Raw genomic sequence first — 15,592 nt, 5'->3', positions numbered from 1 at the left:
TCCGTATGAAGACAGGCTGAGGAAGTTGGGGCTGTTCAGCCTGGAGAAGAGAAGGCTGCATGGACACCTCATAGCAGCCTTCCAGTATCTGAAGGGGCCCTACAAGGATGCTGGGGAGGGACTCTTCATTAGGTACTGTAGTGATAGGACAAGGGGTAACGGGTTAAAACTTAAACAGGGGAAGTTTAGGTTGGATATAAGGAGGAAATTCTTTCCTGTAAGGGTGGTGAGGCACTGGAATGGGTTGCCCAGGGAGGTTGTGAATGCTCCATCCCTGGCAGTGTTCAAGACCAGGTTGGATGAGGCCTTGGGTGATATGATTTAGTGTAATGTGTCCCTGCCCACAGCAGGGGGGTTGGAACTAGATGATCTTAAGGTCCTTTCCACCCCTAATTATTCTATGATTCTATTCTATGATTCTATGAAGTCACATTTTAATTTAGGCTGTACATTCTTCAGTGACTTTTTACGCTGTCTGAGGCACCGTATGAATATTTGGAATTCCCCAAGTATAATGACAGATGAAACTGTTTCCTAATGCACTTCACATTCAAGCTGCATGGTCTACAACCTCTTTCACAGTGTCCTTCTCCTTTCTTTTTACTTCAAATGATTAGGCCACCTAAGTTAGCTGAGTAAAAATTCCTGAACTTCAGTGTACAGAAATACAGACAGGGACTTTTTTGCAAGGTCCCAGACTGCAGGATTCATTGAACTTCAGTGGTCTTAGGAGCTTTGCCTACAGTACTCTAACCCTATCTGCAGTGCTCATCTGTATGAGCACCCCCTGGACCACAGCAATGCAGCCAGCTCCCCCAGGAAGGAAAACCTCTCAGCCACAGTTTAAATTTGGGAGCATCCTGCAAAGTGAACCTTACAAGTAAGCATTTGCATTTCTGCCTTACTGTTCCTTTCTACACCCAACTCAGTATCCTTGGTTGTTCTTGGGTGGCCTTGCAGGCATGTGCCTTTTCTATCACTTTTCTGTTGTTATTGCTAGTCCAGTGATTTTTCCTTCACTCTAACTGATGGTTTCAAATTTATATTAAACACAAATAATTGGATTGCAAAGAATCTTTTCTCTTTGGTGGTAATATGCCATTAAAGTATTTTGTACATATTTTTCTGGAAAAAAGTTACCTTGAATTACAAATCCTTGCCTTCTACTGTGACAGTAGAATCCTAACATTTAAATTCTATATGTTCCAAACATGCTTCATCTTGCTTTGAGCTAATACAACTCCAATTATGCCTTATTAAAAATCACAGGATACATATCCAACCATTACTGAAATGCAAAACCATGATTTCCCCCATCTCTCTCCTTTCTTCCTTAGTATACTGCCTAGAAATACTACATTCTCTAAATGGACAAAAAATATTGCCCAATAGAAGTTAATTAGAATAAAAACCTAGTCTCCTTTGCTTTAATTTCCAGAGAGTATTCGATTTATACAAACACAGGAAAGTTTAAGTAAAAAACACCCAATTCGAAACAGAGCTTGGGGATACTATAAGAGAAAGCACATTAAAACTTAAGAAATGCTCTTCTGTTTGGTGGTTTACTTTCTTGCATAACTTACTCTGTGTCCCTCAAAAATCTCCCCTTTGCTAATTTGCTACATACAATAGCTTGGGGTAGTTATATACTGTACTGTATTGTGTTTCTGGTAGGCTTTTTACCCAGAGAATAACTGTATTGTCTGTAACTATTGTATGCACTGCCCACAAGTCCACAAACCACATCTGCTTAATTATTCGTCCACAGCCAGCAATGAGGACAATGACTCTGTGATTTGCTGCCAGCAAAATTTTATCTCCCAAGTCAGATCCTGCATGCTCGATTTATTGAACTTTACCAATACAATCTTTAAATTTATCAGCTTTCCTGGTAGCAACAGTAAGAGAGGTCCAATACTGGTAAACAGATAGGCTGACCTGTCCTAACAGTTTCAAGTGAGAGCTTAAAATATCTGAAAATAGAAAGCCCTCAATCTCTTTACTTCTGATTGTAGTTACTAGGTTTTTTCTTAATGTTTCCCATTTTAGTTTACAACTTAAAACTCTGTTATTCAAATAACTGGCCCGTGATAGTGGGAGAAGCAAGAAAAGTCTCTAAGCTGAAAATTCATCTAATCAAAGTTGTGAAAGATATAGGCAACAACTTTTAGTCAGCAGGAATAGATGTGTATCTACAGAGGGCACTTCTTTCTCATCCTCAGACAGGCACTAATGGTAGATCAGATGAATGTGCTGTTTTTTCTCCACTACCTGAAAACTGAGACCAAGTTGCATAGGGTAGGCTCAGACATCTGACTGACATCTAAGGTGAGGTGAATTGAATCTTAATACAGGTTTCTTCTCTGCTACCTATCTCTGAGGCAAAAGCTCTCTCTTTGCTTTGTTCCTTTTCTTCCAAATTTCCACATGGGTATCTGTCATAAAAGAGCTAAACCAGCATATGTGCCCCTGTTTTCCAGAGGACATCGAAGATTAACAGTTTTGTTTCTGTTTGGAAATACTAAGGATAAATCTAACAAACCTAATCAAGGCAGAGAACAGAAGTGGTATAGAATGTCATTTGCTTCACTGTCTTAGATAGAAATACAGCATCAAAATAAGGGCATAAATCAAAAAGTGCTTCTTCCCATCAAGCAACAGTAATAATTTTATAAAATATTAACTTTCACCAAAAACAAAAAAAAAAGAAAAAGGAGGCAAAAGAGAAAAGAAAGTATAAGCAAACAGAATTAAATTGAAGCAAAATAGGCATCAAAGAGCATCTGTCAAAGAAAAGGCAGCCATATACGCCAGCACTTACCATCACAGTCGCAGCTGCCGCAGCTGCCTGGGCTGCCACTGCAGCCTGGTTGGCTTGGTGTTGCGCCGCTTTGATTTTGGCCTGCAAATGTGCAGGAGGGTGAAAATACTTGCATTTCTCCCTCATGCAACGACCTTTTATGTAATCCATACACACGGTTACGGTGTTGTCGTTTGTATCAATCATTGTGCTGTCTGCTGGATGCGCAAAGCGGCAATCAGTCTCTCCACGTGCACAGTTTCCCCGCTGGAACTCCCTGCACACCTACGTGCAAAACAACATGTGTTGCAGGGGAAGAGCCTGATGCAATGGGAAAGAGCAGGGAGACCCCCACACCCTCAAAAGACAGACCTACCCCCATTCCCTTCTTAGGTCAAGTTTTTCCATGAATTCAATTTAATAAACCCTCCATCTTCTTCTGGGAGAGAGAAATGCATCTATTTTACCCTTATGTGCTTGGCTCCTCGGGTAACTCTGTGGTACCACAGCTAAATGAACCTGACATACGAAATGCCTTTCCCTCTTCCTGTCTGGAAAACACCTGAGAAGGATATTTAGTGAGGTAACTGCCCCTGCAAAACTAGCTGGGAATCACAAAATACTCAGCCCCTTTCTGACTATACTTTATGGTCTTGCAGCTCCACTGGTAGGGAGGGACTTCCTCTTGCTGAGACCCACGGAAGATATGCATCAGATGCATTGTATCTTTTATGGAGTCTACATACAAAATGATGGAGAGCGTCCTTAAAAATAATTTCCAAAACAAGGCAGAATGAACACGCTCATTTTTCTAAGAAGGAACGTGCTCTAGACACTGCTGCTTAGGCTTTGGGAAAATACATTTATTCTTGCAACAGCTATTTGGCCTTCTCATGTACTTGGATGACAGATGCCACTGAGCCAAGCCATATGGAGATCCATCAACACCAGAGAGGCTATGCATGTAGCTGGCTCCAGCCTACTGGAGGGTTGGTAACATTCAACACCTCCATCTGTAGCTCGAGGCTGAAGGGCTATACCATTCCCCTAATATCCATCCACAATCCTATAAAATTCCCTTAATATCAATGCATAAAACCCAGGACAGAATTAGCACTGCAATAAAAATGTGCGTGTTAGATATTTCATCAAGGCATAACTTTATGGGCATGTATACTTCAGGTATCTTGGAGATGATAAACTTTATGAAAGATGAAAATTTGTGTTGATGTCCATGCATTAAATTCAAGCAAATGCACTACCTTAAAAATAACTGTTTAATTACCCCTGGCTGCAAGTGTAGAAATCCTTCCTGGCTACAAGGTCTTTATTTGTAGCAACTAAATTTAAGCATCGTTTCTAAAACAATAGAGTTGGTCCCTCCAGGTCCTTTCACACAGCCTAACAGAGAATGTATTTCTAGTCACCACGGTGTCTACAGTACCTCCAGTTTATCAGTCCTGAGAAGTTTCTGGGTAGCAGTTGAACCGGGGACTGAAACCGGTGGACTTCCAGGAACAATGACAGGCGGCGTGGGTAGGATCTCAGTCGGGACTAAGCCAACTCCTGGTGTAACTGGCGTTAGGTAAGGAGCAAAGCTAATAGCTGTATTCGTTCCTATTGTGGGACCCACTGGAAATGTGGGCTGCAAAAGGAAAACACAGACCAAGATGAAGAGCTTACTAGTCACCTTTTGCATGTTCTTTCTGGCACTGATTCATTTTCTTAATGAAAAGATTTCAAACAGCTGCCAAAACACACAACATTCTCTCTTCTTTTAATCATGTTACATATTCCAGCAGCATACGAAGAACCGCCTTTGTAGCTCTGTTATTGGAAAAGAGGCTGCTGATGCAAAGGAAGTTGTACTTTGAACCTGAATCTCTATGGAGGTCCAGCTTACATTGCCGGTTTATTTACACATCTGAGAGTGGAAATAACATAGACTTTACTGCTTTTTCTCAATACCCGTTTTTCTTGGGAAAACAGGCTATTTTTCAAAGTACCAGATTTCATAGGTGAAGCATTATTAACTATATTAAAGACATATTTCTAATAAGAGTATATATAACAAGCTATTTGTCATGTAACTTCTATCTGTTTGCATGCTGTATTTTGCCACCTCCTGCAATTATATGGTACTTTGGCTCGCACATCGAAAAACCTCACCTTTGCAAATGTTTGTTTGCTCAGCTGTCACCAGTGGCAAGTAGAATAAATATTATAATCTCAGCTGGACACAATATTTAGAAAGGGATTATTCAGGTTTAGCTAGAGTTCATCTTACAAAAAAATTTGATTGGAAGGAATGATACGGGTCTATAAATCTGTTTCATGCCTTCCTACAGTGAGTCAGTGAAGCCATGACCAGAAGAAAGAGCACTTGTGTGGTGCTAAAACGCAGCACTACCAAGGCAGAATGGTGGGCTTGTTACCACCAGCTCCATGGGGGGTGGAGGAAGAACATCACCATGGTCAGACTACAGTCAGATCTGGAAAGTACTTTAGTTCTGCAAGAGCTGATGTTTACCCCAGAGAGCAAAGTTGTAATTATAAATGAGGAAAAATGATGAAGTAAAACAGGACACATCTCAGATTAGCTTTGTCAGAAATTAAGTTCCCAAATAAGCCGGCAGCTAGAAATGAATCACACAACAGCAGAACACTATGGAAAGACTTAAAAACACTTAAAGGAGGAGGAGTGTCTTTCTCCTCAAGGTGGCTTGCATGAACTCCCTTGGCAAAAGGCAAAAAGCCATGCATGGTATATAGAAAATACCAAAGAGAAAGCATAGGAGTTAGAACGTTTATTTCTGGTTTTATTTTGTGTGGTTTTTTTGTTTTCCTTTGCGACCAATTACTAATTATAAATGAATGTGAGTTAGTACCAAGAAGGTGCTTTGAACAGCAGATTAGTCAGAATACCCAACTGTATGGAAATGGCATCTACCTGCCCTAGAGAGTTAAAAATGAATGTTGCCCTGTTTTTATCAGAGATCAAAACTGCTTGATATCAAACAGCCCAGTTCATATATAAAGTATGAGCTAAATACTTTGGAGGGAAATAATGAGCATTTATATGAAACAACGGTTCAACTATGTTGAGGACAGTATGTGTTATGTAAAATATAAATAACAGCTTTGTACCAAATATAATTTTAAGAACAAAACCACACGTCAAATGACTTCTGTGGAATTTTCTGTCACTTTTTATCCATTTGGTCAAGGCTGAGTCATCTTAATCTGGCAGTTTATGTGAGACGGAGAAACAAAATACGGCACTTTTATCACAGCAGTCAGTACAGAAGGCATTACGTCAATGAAATTATAAACTTCAAATGATGACATGAGTGACTATAAAAAAGTATAATTCTGCCACTTCAATTTTTCTTATCCTACTAAGAAGTGGAATCTATTACTTCATCAAAAAGTTTTCTGGTGAAAACTCAAGCAGTAAAACCCCAGGAAATATGAAAACACATTATACCAGTATACCAAGTTACATTTTGATGAACATGTACCAGAAATCCAGGGACTCCTGACACCCAATTTTTGTTCATGCCTCCCAGTTTACAGCAGATGTGTCAAATGTAAAAACACATTTGAAAGGGGCACCTGGGGTGAGCTTCCTATTACCAAATACAGATGTTTTTCTCTGAGATGCTTACACTTGGCTCCTGTGATAGCCCATGGAAAGACAAAGGCACTTAAAAGCCCGAATAATATAATCTGAATGCAGATGTCTGAAACAAGTCAAGCAAATAGTAATAGAATTGCCTATGACTTTTGATAAAATGTAAATGGACCATGGAAGCCCTACACAGAAGTTGATGCCAAGACTCCAGATGCCTCAAGTTAGAGAAAGAAATCCCACTCCAGTGAGATACCTTAGACTAGGCGTTCAGATTGAGAAAACACCATTAGTAGCCATGTGTGAAAAGTCTGATTCAGATTACTTGCCTAACCATGCTTTTGAAGCCTGGTACAGTGAGGAACTCAACTGCAAGGGCAGTCCAAAGCAACGATCATCTTAATGTACATCCAAAGGTGCTGCTCATATATGCAAGACCAGTTTTATATTACCTTCTGCATTTGAAGTGTCCCAGGCACCATATGCATTACTTTAAGATAAAATGCTCAGTTTGTAAAGTGCATGCACCAGTAAAATTCTCTGGTAAGTAAGAAAATGCTCCCTGAATAATGACGTTTTTGGGATTAAATACTGTTTTAAACCACAGACTCCTACTCACATAGTTTACTAGCAAAGTATTATTACGATGCAAATTTTCACTTCCAGAAGGATTAGAGCTAAAAACCTTGCTAATCTGGACTAAACCTGATATGAACTGAATGAAGGAAGAGCCCAACAAAACAAAACAGGAAAAAAATGCAAATTATTCTGGGATAAAAAAATGTATCAAATCTACAGCAGTACTTTATTACGTCTTCAAATGCAAATTATAAATGAACATATCTCTAGAATCTCAGCAATTCTTTAAGTCAACAGAATGGGGACTATTTTTATTGACATCAGTTTAGAGAACTTTTGCAGGTCAATATAGTCTTGTACTTCAACTTTACTTACCATTAACACCATCAGAGAAATACACTTACCACTGGCTGCAGTGGTGTCCCCGGAAACATGAACTGCATTTGCTGGGCAAGCATTGCTGCTGCAGTTTTTTGTTGGATTAAGTTGTTCCTGCCATTGATTTCCAGTTGAGTTTTTAAATGTGTTGGTGGATGAAGGTACTTGCAGTTCTCCCTTGTACAACGACCCTGGAAAAAGAAATCACACTAATCAGTCTGCTGCTTTTGATGATGGTTTAATGCCTTCAAGCAAAATATTACACCATAAACTAAGCAAGAACTAATGAAATACAGGGTGTTTCCTGGGAACTGTGTAGCAGGCTGGGAGGAGCTGATGGCCTTGAGCTCGGCCTCAGCCCACTGCTTCTGACTGATCATTAAGGCTATTACACAGGAAAAAAAAAAAAAAAAGGAGAGATTTTGAAACAGTATTTTCATTGTCAAGTACAGACCACTGCCATCACCCTGAGTATTACCCAGACTGCCCAAACTATATCTCATGGTATCTCGGTTAGAGTACCTGGTGTTACGATAACATAGATGTTTTTTATAATAACATTACATTATGAATAACAAATTTATTTTATTTTTAATATCACAGAATCATAGAATGGTTTGGGTTGGAAGAGTCCTTAAAGATCATCTAGTTCCAACCCCCCTGCCGTGGGTAGAGACACCTTCCACCAGATCTTCCAATTTATTTGTGTGTGACATGTATTTACACAGTGTCCCCAAAGTAATTCTGCAAGACCCTGCCCAATTAATTTTTTTTTAACTACAAAAATTAAAACCTTCTTTAAGCAAAAGGCACCTTTTAAGTACATTATATTAAAAAATAATTCTGTGTTCATGGCAGTAGGGATCTAAAGTGGCTACTCTCTACTTGTGTTCTCTCATACGTTCACCCTTATTCCAATTCACTGCCTTCTGGCTTCCTGTTTTTATTACATCAGCATAACTCTGAACTATTTCCATTAAAGTATAGAAGAACAAAAGCCAAGCTAGTACTTTTGCAGCCTAAATGTAGAGGCAGTGCATGGAGCTGAATCTCCGAAGCAAAAGGAGGGCTCCTGGATCAACCTGAAAGCAGGAATTGTTAGGCTATTATGAGACAATAAAAGACAATAAAAATATGGGTGGGTAGTCACCTCTGACGTGGCTTTTGCTGGAGGAAATGGACACGGAGCACACCTCTACAAGCACTTCATGCTGACCAAAATGTAGGCAAAGTAGCATAAGACGCACCGATACATTTTCCCCCAGAAAGGGAAACCGTAAGGTGCACCAGCAGGCTGTGCAGCTGCAAGGCAGGACCTGCTGAGATCAGAGGCTCCTTGATGACGTGGCTCACAAACAGACATTAAATTTTAAGAGCTGTGACCAGAGGTCCTACAGCATTAGTCAAGCTGCATTTGACACGCTCAACTTGTAGAAGGTAAGCTTCCAAATTGAGACATTTTTTAAATGTGTTTTTTAAGCTTTCCATTCACTGGTATAAGGGCTTTACAATCTAAGCCAAAGAAGGAATATCCTCCTATAGCCAAGAAAACATTAAGATCCTTATTCAAGAACACCACAGTGTACACATGTACACTGACTCTGTGTATGCATCCACACGCATACACACTGCTACAAAATCTTCAGTATGCTTCAAATGTCCCAGAACAACAGCGTTCATGTTATACTTCTTACTCAGACATCAAAACACTGATGATTCTGCCTCTAATCTGCTATGAGGATATTAACTACCTATGCAGGAGTGAGTTAAACACGTTCAGGAAGGAAGGTTCTCCTGTACTGAGGCCAATGTAAAGGCATACAGCTATTTCCACACTATTAAACAACTGGGAACAGCTCTTTGTGAACTGTGCCTAGAGTATGCTAAATGGCAGAGGCCAGAAGAATTCAAGAAAGCTAAAAATTTAAGAAAAACCCACCAGTCTCATCCCTCAGGAGAAGTGCTTGGTGCTGTTTATATCTGCTATAGATATAGATACCAGCCATTCTCAGGACATCATGCCTTCCCTCTGACTTCCACTGTGCGAATCACTAATGCTGCCTCGTTCAATGAACTACACAAAACGAATGCTACTTCGTCAGCTGGCATGAGAAGAACCAGAAATAGTCATGATTTGACGGACAGAGAAGATGGCTGGCTTTTCTATTTAGGGAGAACAAGGCCACCATCACCTTCATAATGTTAAATTGGAGAATGCTCAGCACAGGCAATGAGCACATGCTTTTGTTTTGGCTGATGAGGCAAACTGATTAAGATGTTTTTAACTGAGATCTATTTAACCTTAGTCTATTTTGCATACGAATGGTTCATACAGCAAACCTGAAAATTAAAAAGGCAAAATAAAAAGAAACTACTTAGTGGAAGTCTCAACCTATGGAAACAAAAGTGCTCCCCTGGTAAGGATTGAGAGCACCAGCTCTCAACCACAGTGGCTTTCGAAGTACCTTCAGCCTGAAGAGTACCTTCAGCCAGCCCTCCGTAATGAAAGCACATGGCTAATACATACCATCACTTCAAGCTCTGAGGAGCAACCCACAGGGCACAAAAGACTGGTTATTTCAGAAAACTTTCAAAATAATCCAACCATACAAAAATGTACTGTCCTCCCTGAACTTACTCGTGTCTGTGCCTCCTTTTTTTTGAGCTCCTGTTTAGCAGTGAACGTGCTATAAAAGAGCTGTGTGTCCCTGTCATGCTCCTATAGAAAACACTGTAAACAGATCAAGCCTTGTTGAAATTAAATGACCCAAAATAAACTGTGGTGGAATGAGCATTGAAAATAGTGAGCAGATTAATCCAGCCCTTGCTACCAAAATTACATAAATTCTGAGACCAGCTTTCACTTTTCGGACCTACAATGGTGGCAAGAAAATGCCTATAAGCAACTTTTCATTCCTTTTTTAACAAATGCCCCAAGTCCCTGTGAACTCCTGGTGAGATTCGTTTCAGAGAGGAACTGGTCTGATTCCCAACTACTGAGCATTGTAAGAGCAGTAATTCAAACTCGCAGTGTCATCTCAGTCAAATGGGACCCTGGATTTTTTCTTTGTTTATTAAAAAGCCAAATAGGAAGTCTGAGATAACAGCACATATCAACTGAGCAGCAGAACGGGCACACAACACACAGGGGTATTCAACATGTTGGCTCGGTAACCATCTACATAACAGCCCACTTTAGATTCTTGAAAAAGCTACTGTATTAGCAGAGCACATCATAACAAATTCAGAGACAAAACTGAGTGCTTTAGCTTTAAGATGCATCAGTACCAAGCCTCTGAAGCAAGGCTTGCTTCTTTACAGCTCTTAAAACCCCAGCTTTTCCGGAGCTGCTCCACAGACATTAAGTCCCCCTGGGCGCACAGCAGCACAAACTCTGTCAGCAGGATGAGGCAGGCAGCATGGAAAATAATTGCTCCATACAACTTTTAACCTGCTCCCCCATATGAGTCAGAGTCCTGAAACTGAAGGCGCAGACAGACGGGTTTGAAACTTGGTCCCTAGAAATTCCTGTCACCCATGAAGTTGAAGTTATCAACAAGCACATCATAAGCTGTTGTGTACTTCCCATGCGAGTTCTCCCCAAAAAATTGCTTTCAATGAGCTGTGTCCTTATCTGCAATGGATAGCAAAGACAGACATCAGATTAAATTCCCAGCACTCTGTTATTCCTCTTATCCTGCAAGGATGGTACCTACCTCTGACCTTTCATTTCTCTGCTTTTGTCCTCTACAGCTAGCCTAGCCTAACACATAGGGCCACATTTCAGGCAGGTAATGGAAGGTTTTAGCAGAGAACGACTTTTCCACTGCTAATTATCCAGACTGGGAACATGCTGTGCCTCACATCAGGGGTATGCCACAGGCTTCATTCCAGTAAAGAAGGGGGAGAGGAAAAATGTGCATCAACGACCTGCCAACTCAGACGACTCCAGTGCCCATCACCCAAGCACAGCAACAAGAGGCCCCACTTCTGCAGGGGGTCTTGGAAACTGCTACCTGAATGGCTTAATATCAAAATAACATCTCTTAACAAGCCATGTCACACCACTGACTTTTTTTTTTTACATCAGTAGATTTCCCTATTAAGAACAACAGTGCTTAAAATCAATGGCACAAGACAGCCCACAGATGGGAATATATTAAAAAAACTAAGGTATGTGCTAAGAATTATTATTTTAAAACAAGCAAAATGAGGCAAGTGCAGAAGTAACACCCCATAACTTTGCGTATTAAAATATTAAGAGCCCATTTCTTGCCTACAAGTTGTACAGCCACATCTCTGCCTTGAATATTTTACAAACCTACGGCTTTCTTCAGTATTGCACTATTGCCCTAAGAGTAACAACAATAATAATGCATCCAGGCCCAGGCTGGGAATTGCTTAAGCATTATAATGAGTTAGCTTTCACTTAATAAAATTATTTTCCACCAAATAAGATGTTTGAATAATAATTAAAAATTAAAAGAAGGCAAAATAATGTTTCTTTTATCTCTTAAGCCGAGAATTAACTAATGCATCCACAAACATTTCTCTCAGGTACTGAATTCTGCTTTTAAGATGGGGGTTCATAGATATGAAAATCACAGAATTACAGAACCATTTAGGCTAGAAAAGACCTTTAAGATCATCAGGTCCAACCATTATCCCAGGATGGCCAAGTCCTCCACTAAACCATGTCACCAAGGGCCTCATCAAAAGAGTTTTTTGAACACTTCCAGGGACGGTGATTCCACCACTGCCCTGGGCAGCCTGCTCCAATACCTGAGCACCCTTTTGATGAAGAAATTTTCCCTAATATCCAATCTGAACCTCCCCTGGTGCAGCTTGAGGCTGTTACCTCTTGTTCTATCACTTGTTACTTGGGAGAAGAGTCCTTCCGTTTACTGTATTCGGTCAAAACCCTTGCAGGCCTACCCATGCTACACGGTTTGGTTTGTTGTTTCTTTCAACACATACAAAGCCAGAATCCCATTGGGTTTATTACAGAGGAGAACACCATGCCACCACAACAGACAGCAGGCCATAGGTACACTATGTGACCCTCACAAAGCCAAGTCTCAGCTTCCCCATCTACCTGTTTCTACAGAAGGTCATTAATTCATCAAGTCCCAGCTTTTCAAGCTTTCCCATTAAAGGAGCACATCCCAAAAGTCACATGTCAAGATAGAAAGGGACAGATCAGGGAAGGCGTTTTCAGAGTGCTGTTAAGCAGGAGAAATGGGAAGGTCTCTTTCTCCAAACCCTAGGAATGAGTTCTTAGCATTCTTACCATAAAAGTCCCACTATTAAATGCAACAGCCCCAGTCTATACAGGCAATCCGAAACTGCTGTAAACCACTTTTCTGCAGCATAGTGTGGTGGGGGTTGCTGTTTAGGGTTTTATTTCTGGAAAAGGAGAGGATAATTCAAGTTGGAAGAGACCTCAGTCCAACCCGCTCAGAGGAGGGTCAGCCTTGGGGTCAGATAGGTTGCTCCAGGCAGGTCTTGGATACCTCCAGAGCTGGAGCCTGCACAGCCTCTGTGAGCAATGTAATCGACTGCTTGACTGTCCTCTCAGTGAAGATGATTTTCCTTATACTCAGTCTCAACCTGTCTACTTTTGGCTTATGCCAGCTGCCTCATGTCCTCCCACCATGCACTGCTGTGAGGAGCTGGGCTGTACCTTTAGACAACCTTCTTGTCCTTGAAGGCTGCTCTTACAGGAGGAGCATCAGCGTGCAACATCATCATGTCACCTGTTAGCGTGCCTGTCTCAGGTTTGTACCCTGAGGGACATGTTATGTTTTTTTAAACCATACCAGCTAAATTAAGACTCCTTCTATGCTTTACCTCATCCCTTGGGAAGGCAGCAGCCATGGTTACCTGCTTTACCAAAGCAGCAGTGTTATCTATCACCAAACTGATCAAATTATTTGTATTTTCCTTAAATAGTTGAAACGGGGAAAGTCCAGCTTGAAGCTAAGCATACAAATCCAAAGTTAATTGATGTGATTTATTGATACTATTGCCTGGAAATAACAGAGCCCCTCCTCACAGCATAGCTTAACATCTGACTCCCAGCTTCCTCCTGTACCCCGCCTCCATCCTTCTCCCCCAGAACACCCTCCCACCTCTCCTAAGTATAGACCAGGAAACAACTCACATGATAAATATAACTTCCTCAAGCTGTGCATGTCCTGAAGGGCCAGCCAAGATGCACACGTGGCCAACAGACCATGCTCCAGAGCGGCTCAGTGCACGCTCTAGCCTCCTTCTTAACTTGGTAGTAACTTGGATCTCTCTCTTCTACCCAGACACTGATTTTTGCATAACAAGTAAGAACTTTGCAATATGTCTTTGAGATGTCTGCTTCTAGCAACTCTGCTTGAAATGGGCCAGGGTTTTCAAAAGTTATTAGGGTGTGAGGATGATGCCAGCAAAAATATGGACAGTGCAATTATGCAAAACCTGTTTCCTTAAGAAAACAGGCTAAAACTAACAAATGCAGATGAAACTGTATGATCCCTCAGGATTAAATATGCTGTCTTCTGGAACAAAAAAATGTAAAAAAATAAGGTATATGACTTCTAAGACACGTCTTTTAGAAAGCAATTGAGCAACTGGTTCTACAAGGGCAAAAAGAAAAGATTTTCTGGTTTCCTGCTAGAGACTCTGAGATCTAAACATTTGCTGGAGTTAGAAAAGATACACCCCAAACCCTGTATTTTTTGAAGAGTAGTAATCACTTGATGTCACAGCCACCTCTCTTACTGGGGAAAAAAACAAAAAGAAAATGCAATTTGCTGTATTACACAGCTTTAGCAAACTTGAACATGCTTGTAAAATCAGATCACATTTTAACAAACTAATGCACTTGCAACTGTGGGCATGCTGGTTAGCTATACATCACCTGCTTGATATTATTAGGTACCTGGAGGTATTACATACTGTTCAAACCTTGGCAGAGTAAGAGCTAGCACAGGTCACTGCCTGGGGCGGTGGCAGCACACAGCAAGAATAGCCACAGAGACAGCAGAGTCAGCAGCTGTGGAGGTACCTAAGCTGTAAATAATCCTCTGGAAGAGTTTCTGACAAGAGCAGAAACTCTTCCTTTTCCTTCAGGATTCATTCTCAGTAACTCCTCAGCAACATCTGGTTGGGAACGTGTGTGGCCTCACCCAATCAATTTAACAATTTCACCATTGCATAAAACAGAAGCTTCTAAATTCCAATAATCCCAGGCTCCCTGGGGCTAAAAATAGACCCAGTCAATAGGAGGGCAGGGTATTTTGAGGTACTTAAGCTTCTGCTCCTGTGCATAGACAGCCACACTAGCTCTACCACCCCCAAACATCCAGTTCACATGTTATTTTTCAAGTGCAGAAATAGCAAAAAGGAAAAAAAATAAAAATAAACACCAAGTGTCTATTCATATGCAGATAGGGATGGTCCCTCTCATTCTACAGGGCTTGCATTTATGTATTTTTATACATATTTTGGTACATGAGAGCTCAACCACCAGCACTTTAAAGGGAAGGAAAAACATCAGAATTCAGTTTGAACTGAGTAAAAAGTATTTTCCATCTAGTATCACAATGAAGGAATTCAATGTTCCTATGCAGAAAGTAAAAAAACAGATACCTCTATTAAAGTATTCCCTTTGCACTTGTTGTGAGTATGTACGATCTCACACAATCTGTAGGACTACACATGCCCGCAGTTAAGCATATGTGCAAGGACTTAAGGGATTTAGTTAAGCCCCAAGAATGACTAGTCATAGATTTTTAAAAATGTAACTTAGCATTTTATTTCTTCCTTAAGGTATACAAAAAAAGCTTCAAACATTTTTTAGATTTTGCATAATTTGACATCTAGAGTATGTTGACTTGCAAATATGAATGCTTAGGAAAACACGATTCCTTTAGCCTAAGCAGTATTGCATCTAATTTATAGAAAAAAAAAACCAGAGATCAGAATAAGATCCCTTATCCTGAAAATGAGACATACTTGAACTGTTTGAGAAAAAGAAAAATAATTTCAAAAGGATCAAACTGTACGAATAAGAGAAATATTAAGCTTTTGATGGAGAGCTCAAATGCCTCAACCTGTTGCCATACACCCTACCAGCACAAACACCTAAGTGAAAAAATGTATTTAAGAAAACCAGCATCTCCTGTATTTCAACTGTTGGATTTGTTTTCCTT

At 40.5% G+C, this 15,592-nt stretch overlaps 1 protein-coding gene across 9 annotated transcripts in view; it reads right to left on the bottom strand.

Annotated features, from left to right (window-relative positions):
* MBNL2 (muscleblind like splicing regulator 2) overlaps positions 1 to 15,592 on the bottom strand; it is a 110,613-nt gene that overhangs the window by 28,228 nt on the left and 66,793 nt on the right. For all 9 annotated transcript variants that reach the window (XM_062624616.1, XM_062624623.1, XM_062624615.1 and 6 more), the window contains 3 exons: positions 7,415 to 7,579; positions 4,245 to 4,445; positions 2,822 to 3,085 (listed from right to left, as the gene is read on the bottom strand). In XM_062624616.1, coding sequence (XP_062480600.1) covers positions 2,822 to 3,085; positions 4,245 to 4,445; positions 7,415 to 7,579 — 630 coding nt within the window. The remainder of the gene's footprint in view (positions 1 to 2,821; positions 3,086 to 4,244; positions 4,446 to 7,414; positions 7,580 to 15,592) is intronic.

Source organism: Pezoporus occidentalis, unplaced genomic scaffold (genome assembly GCF_034315485.1).
Source record: "Pezoporus occidentalis ecotype Australia unplaced genomic scaffold, CSIRO_AGI_Poc_V1 ctg27, whole genome shotgun sequence".
In the NCBI taxonomy this organism is placed as follows: domain Eukaryota; kingdom Metazoa; phylum Chordata; class Aves; order Psittaciformes; family Psittacidae; genus Pezoporus; species Pezoporus occidentalis.
Note: the sequence above shows the minus strand (reverse complement) of the source record. Positions and strands in the feature narration are given on the sequence as shown.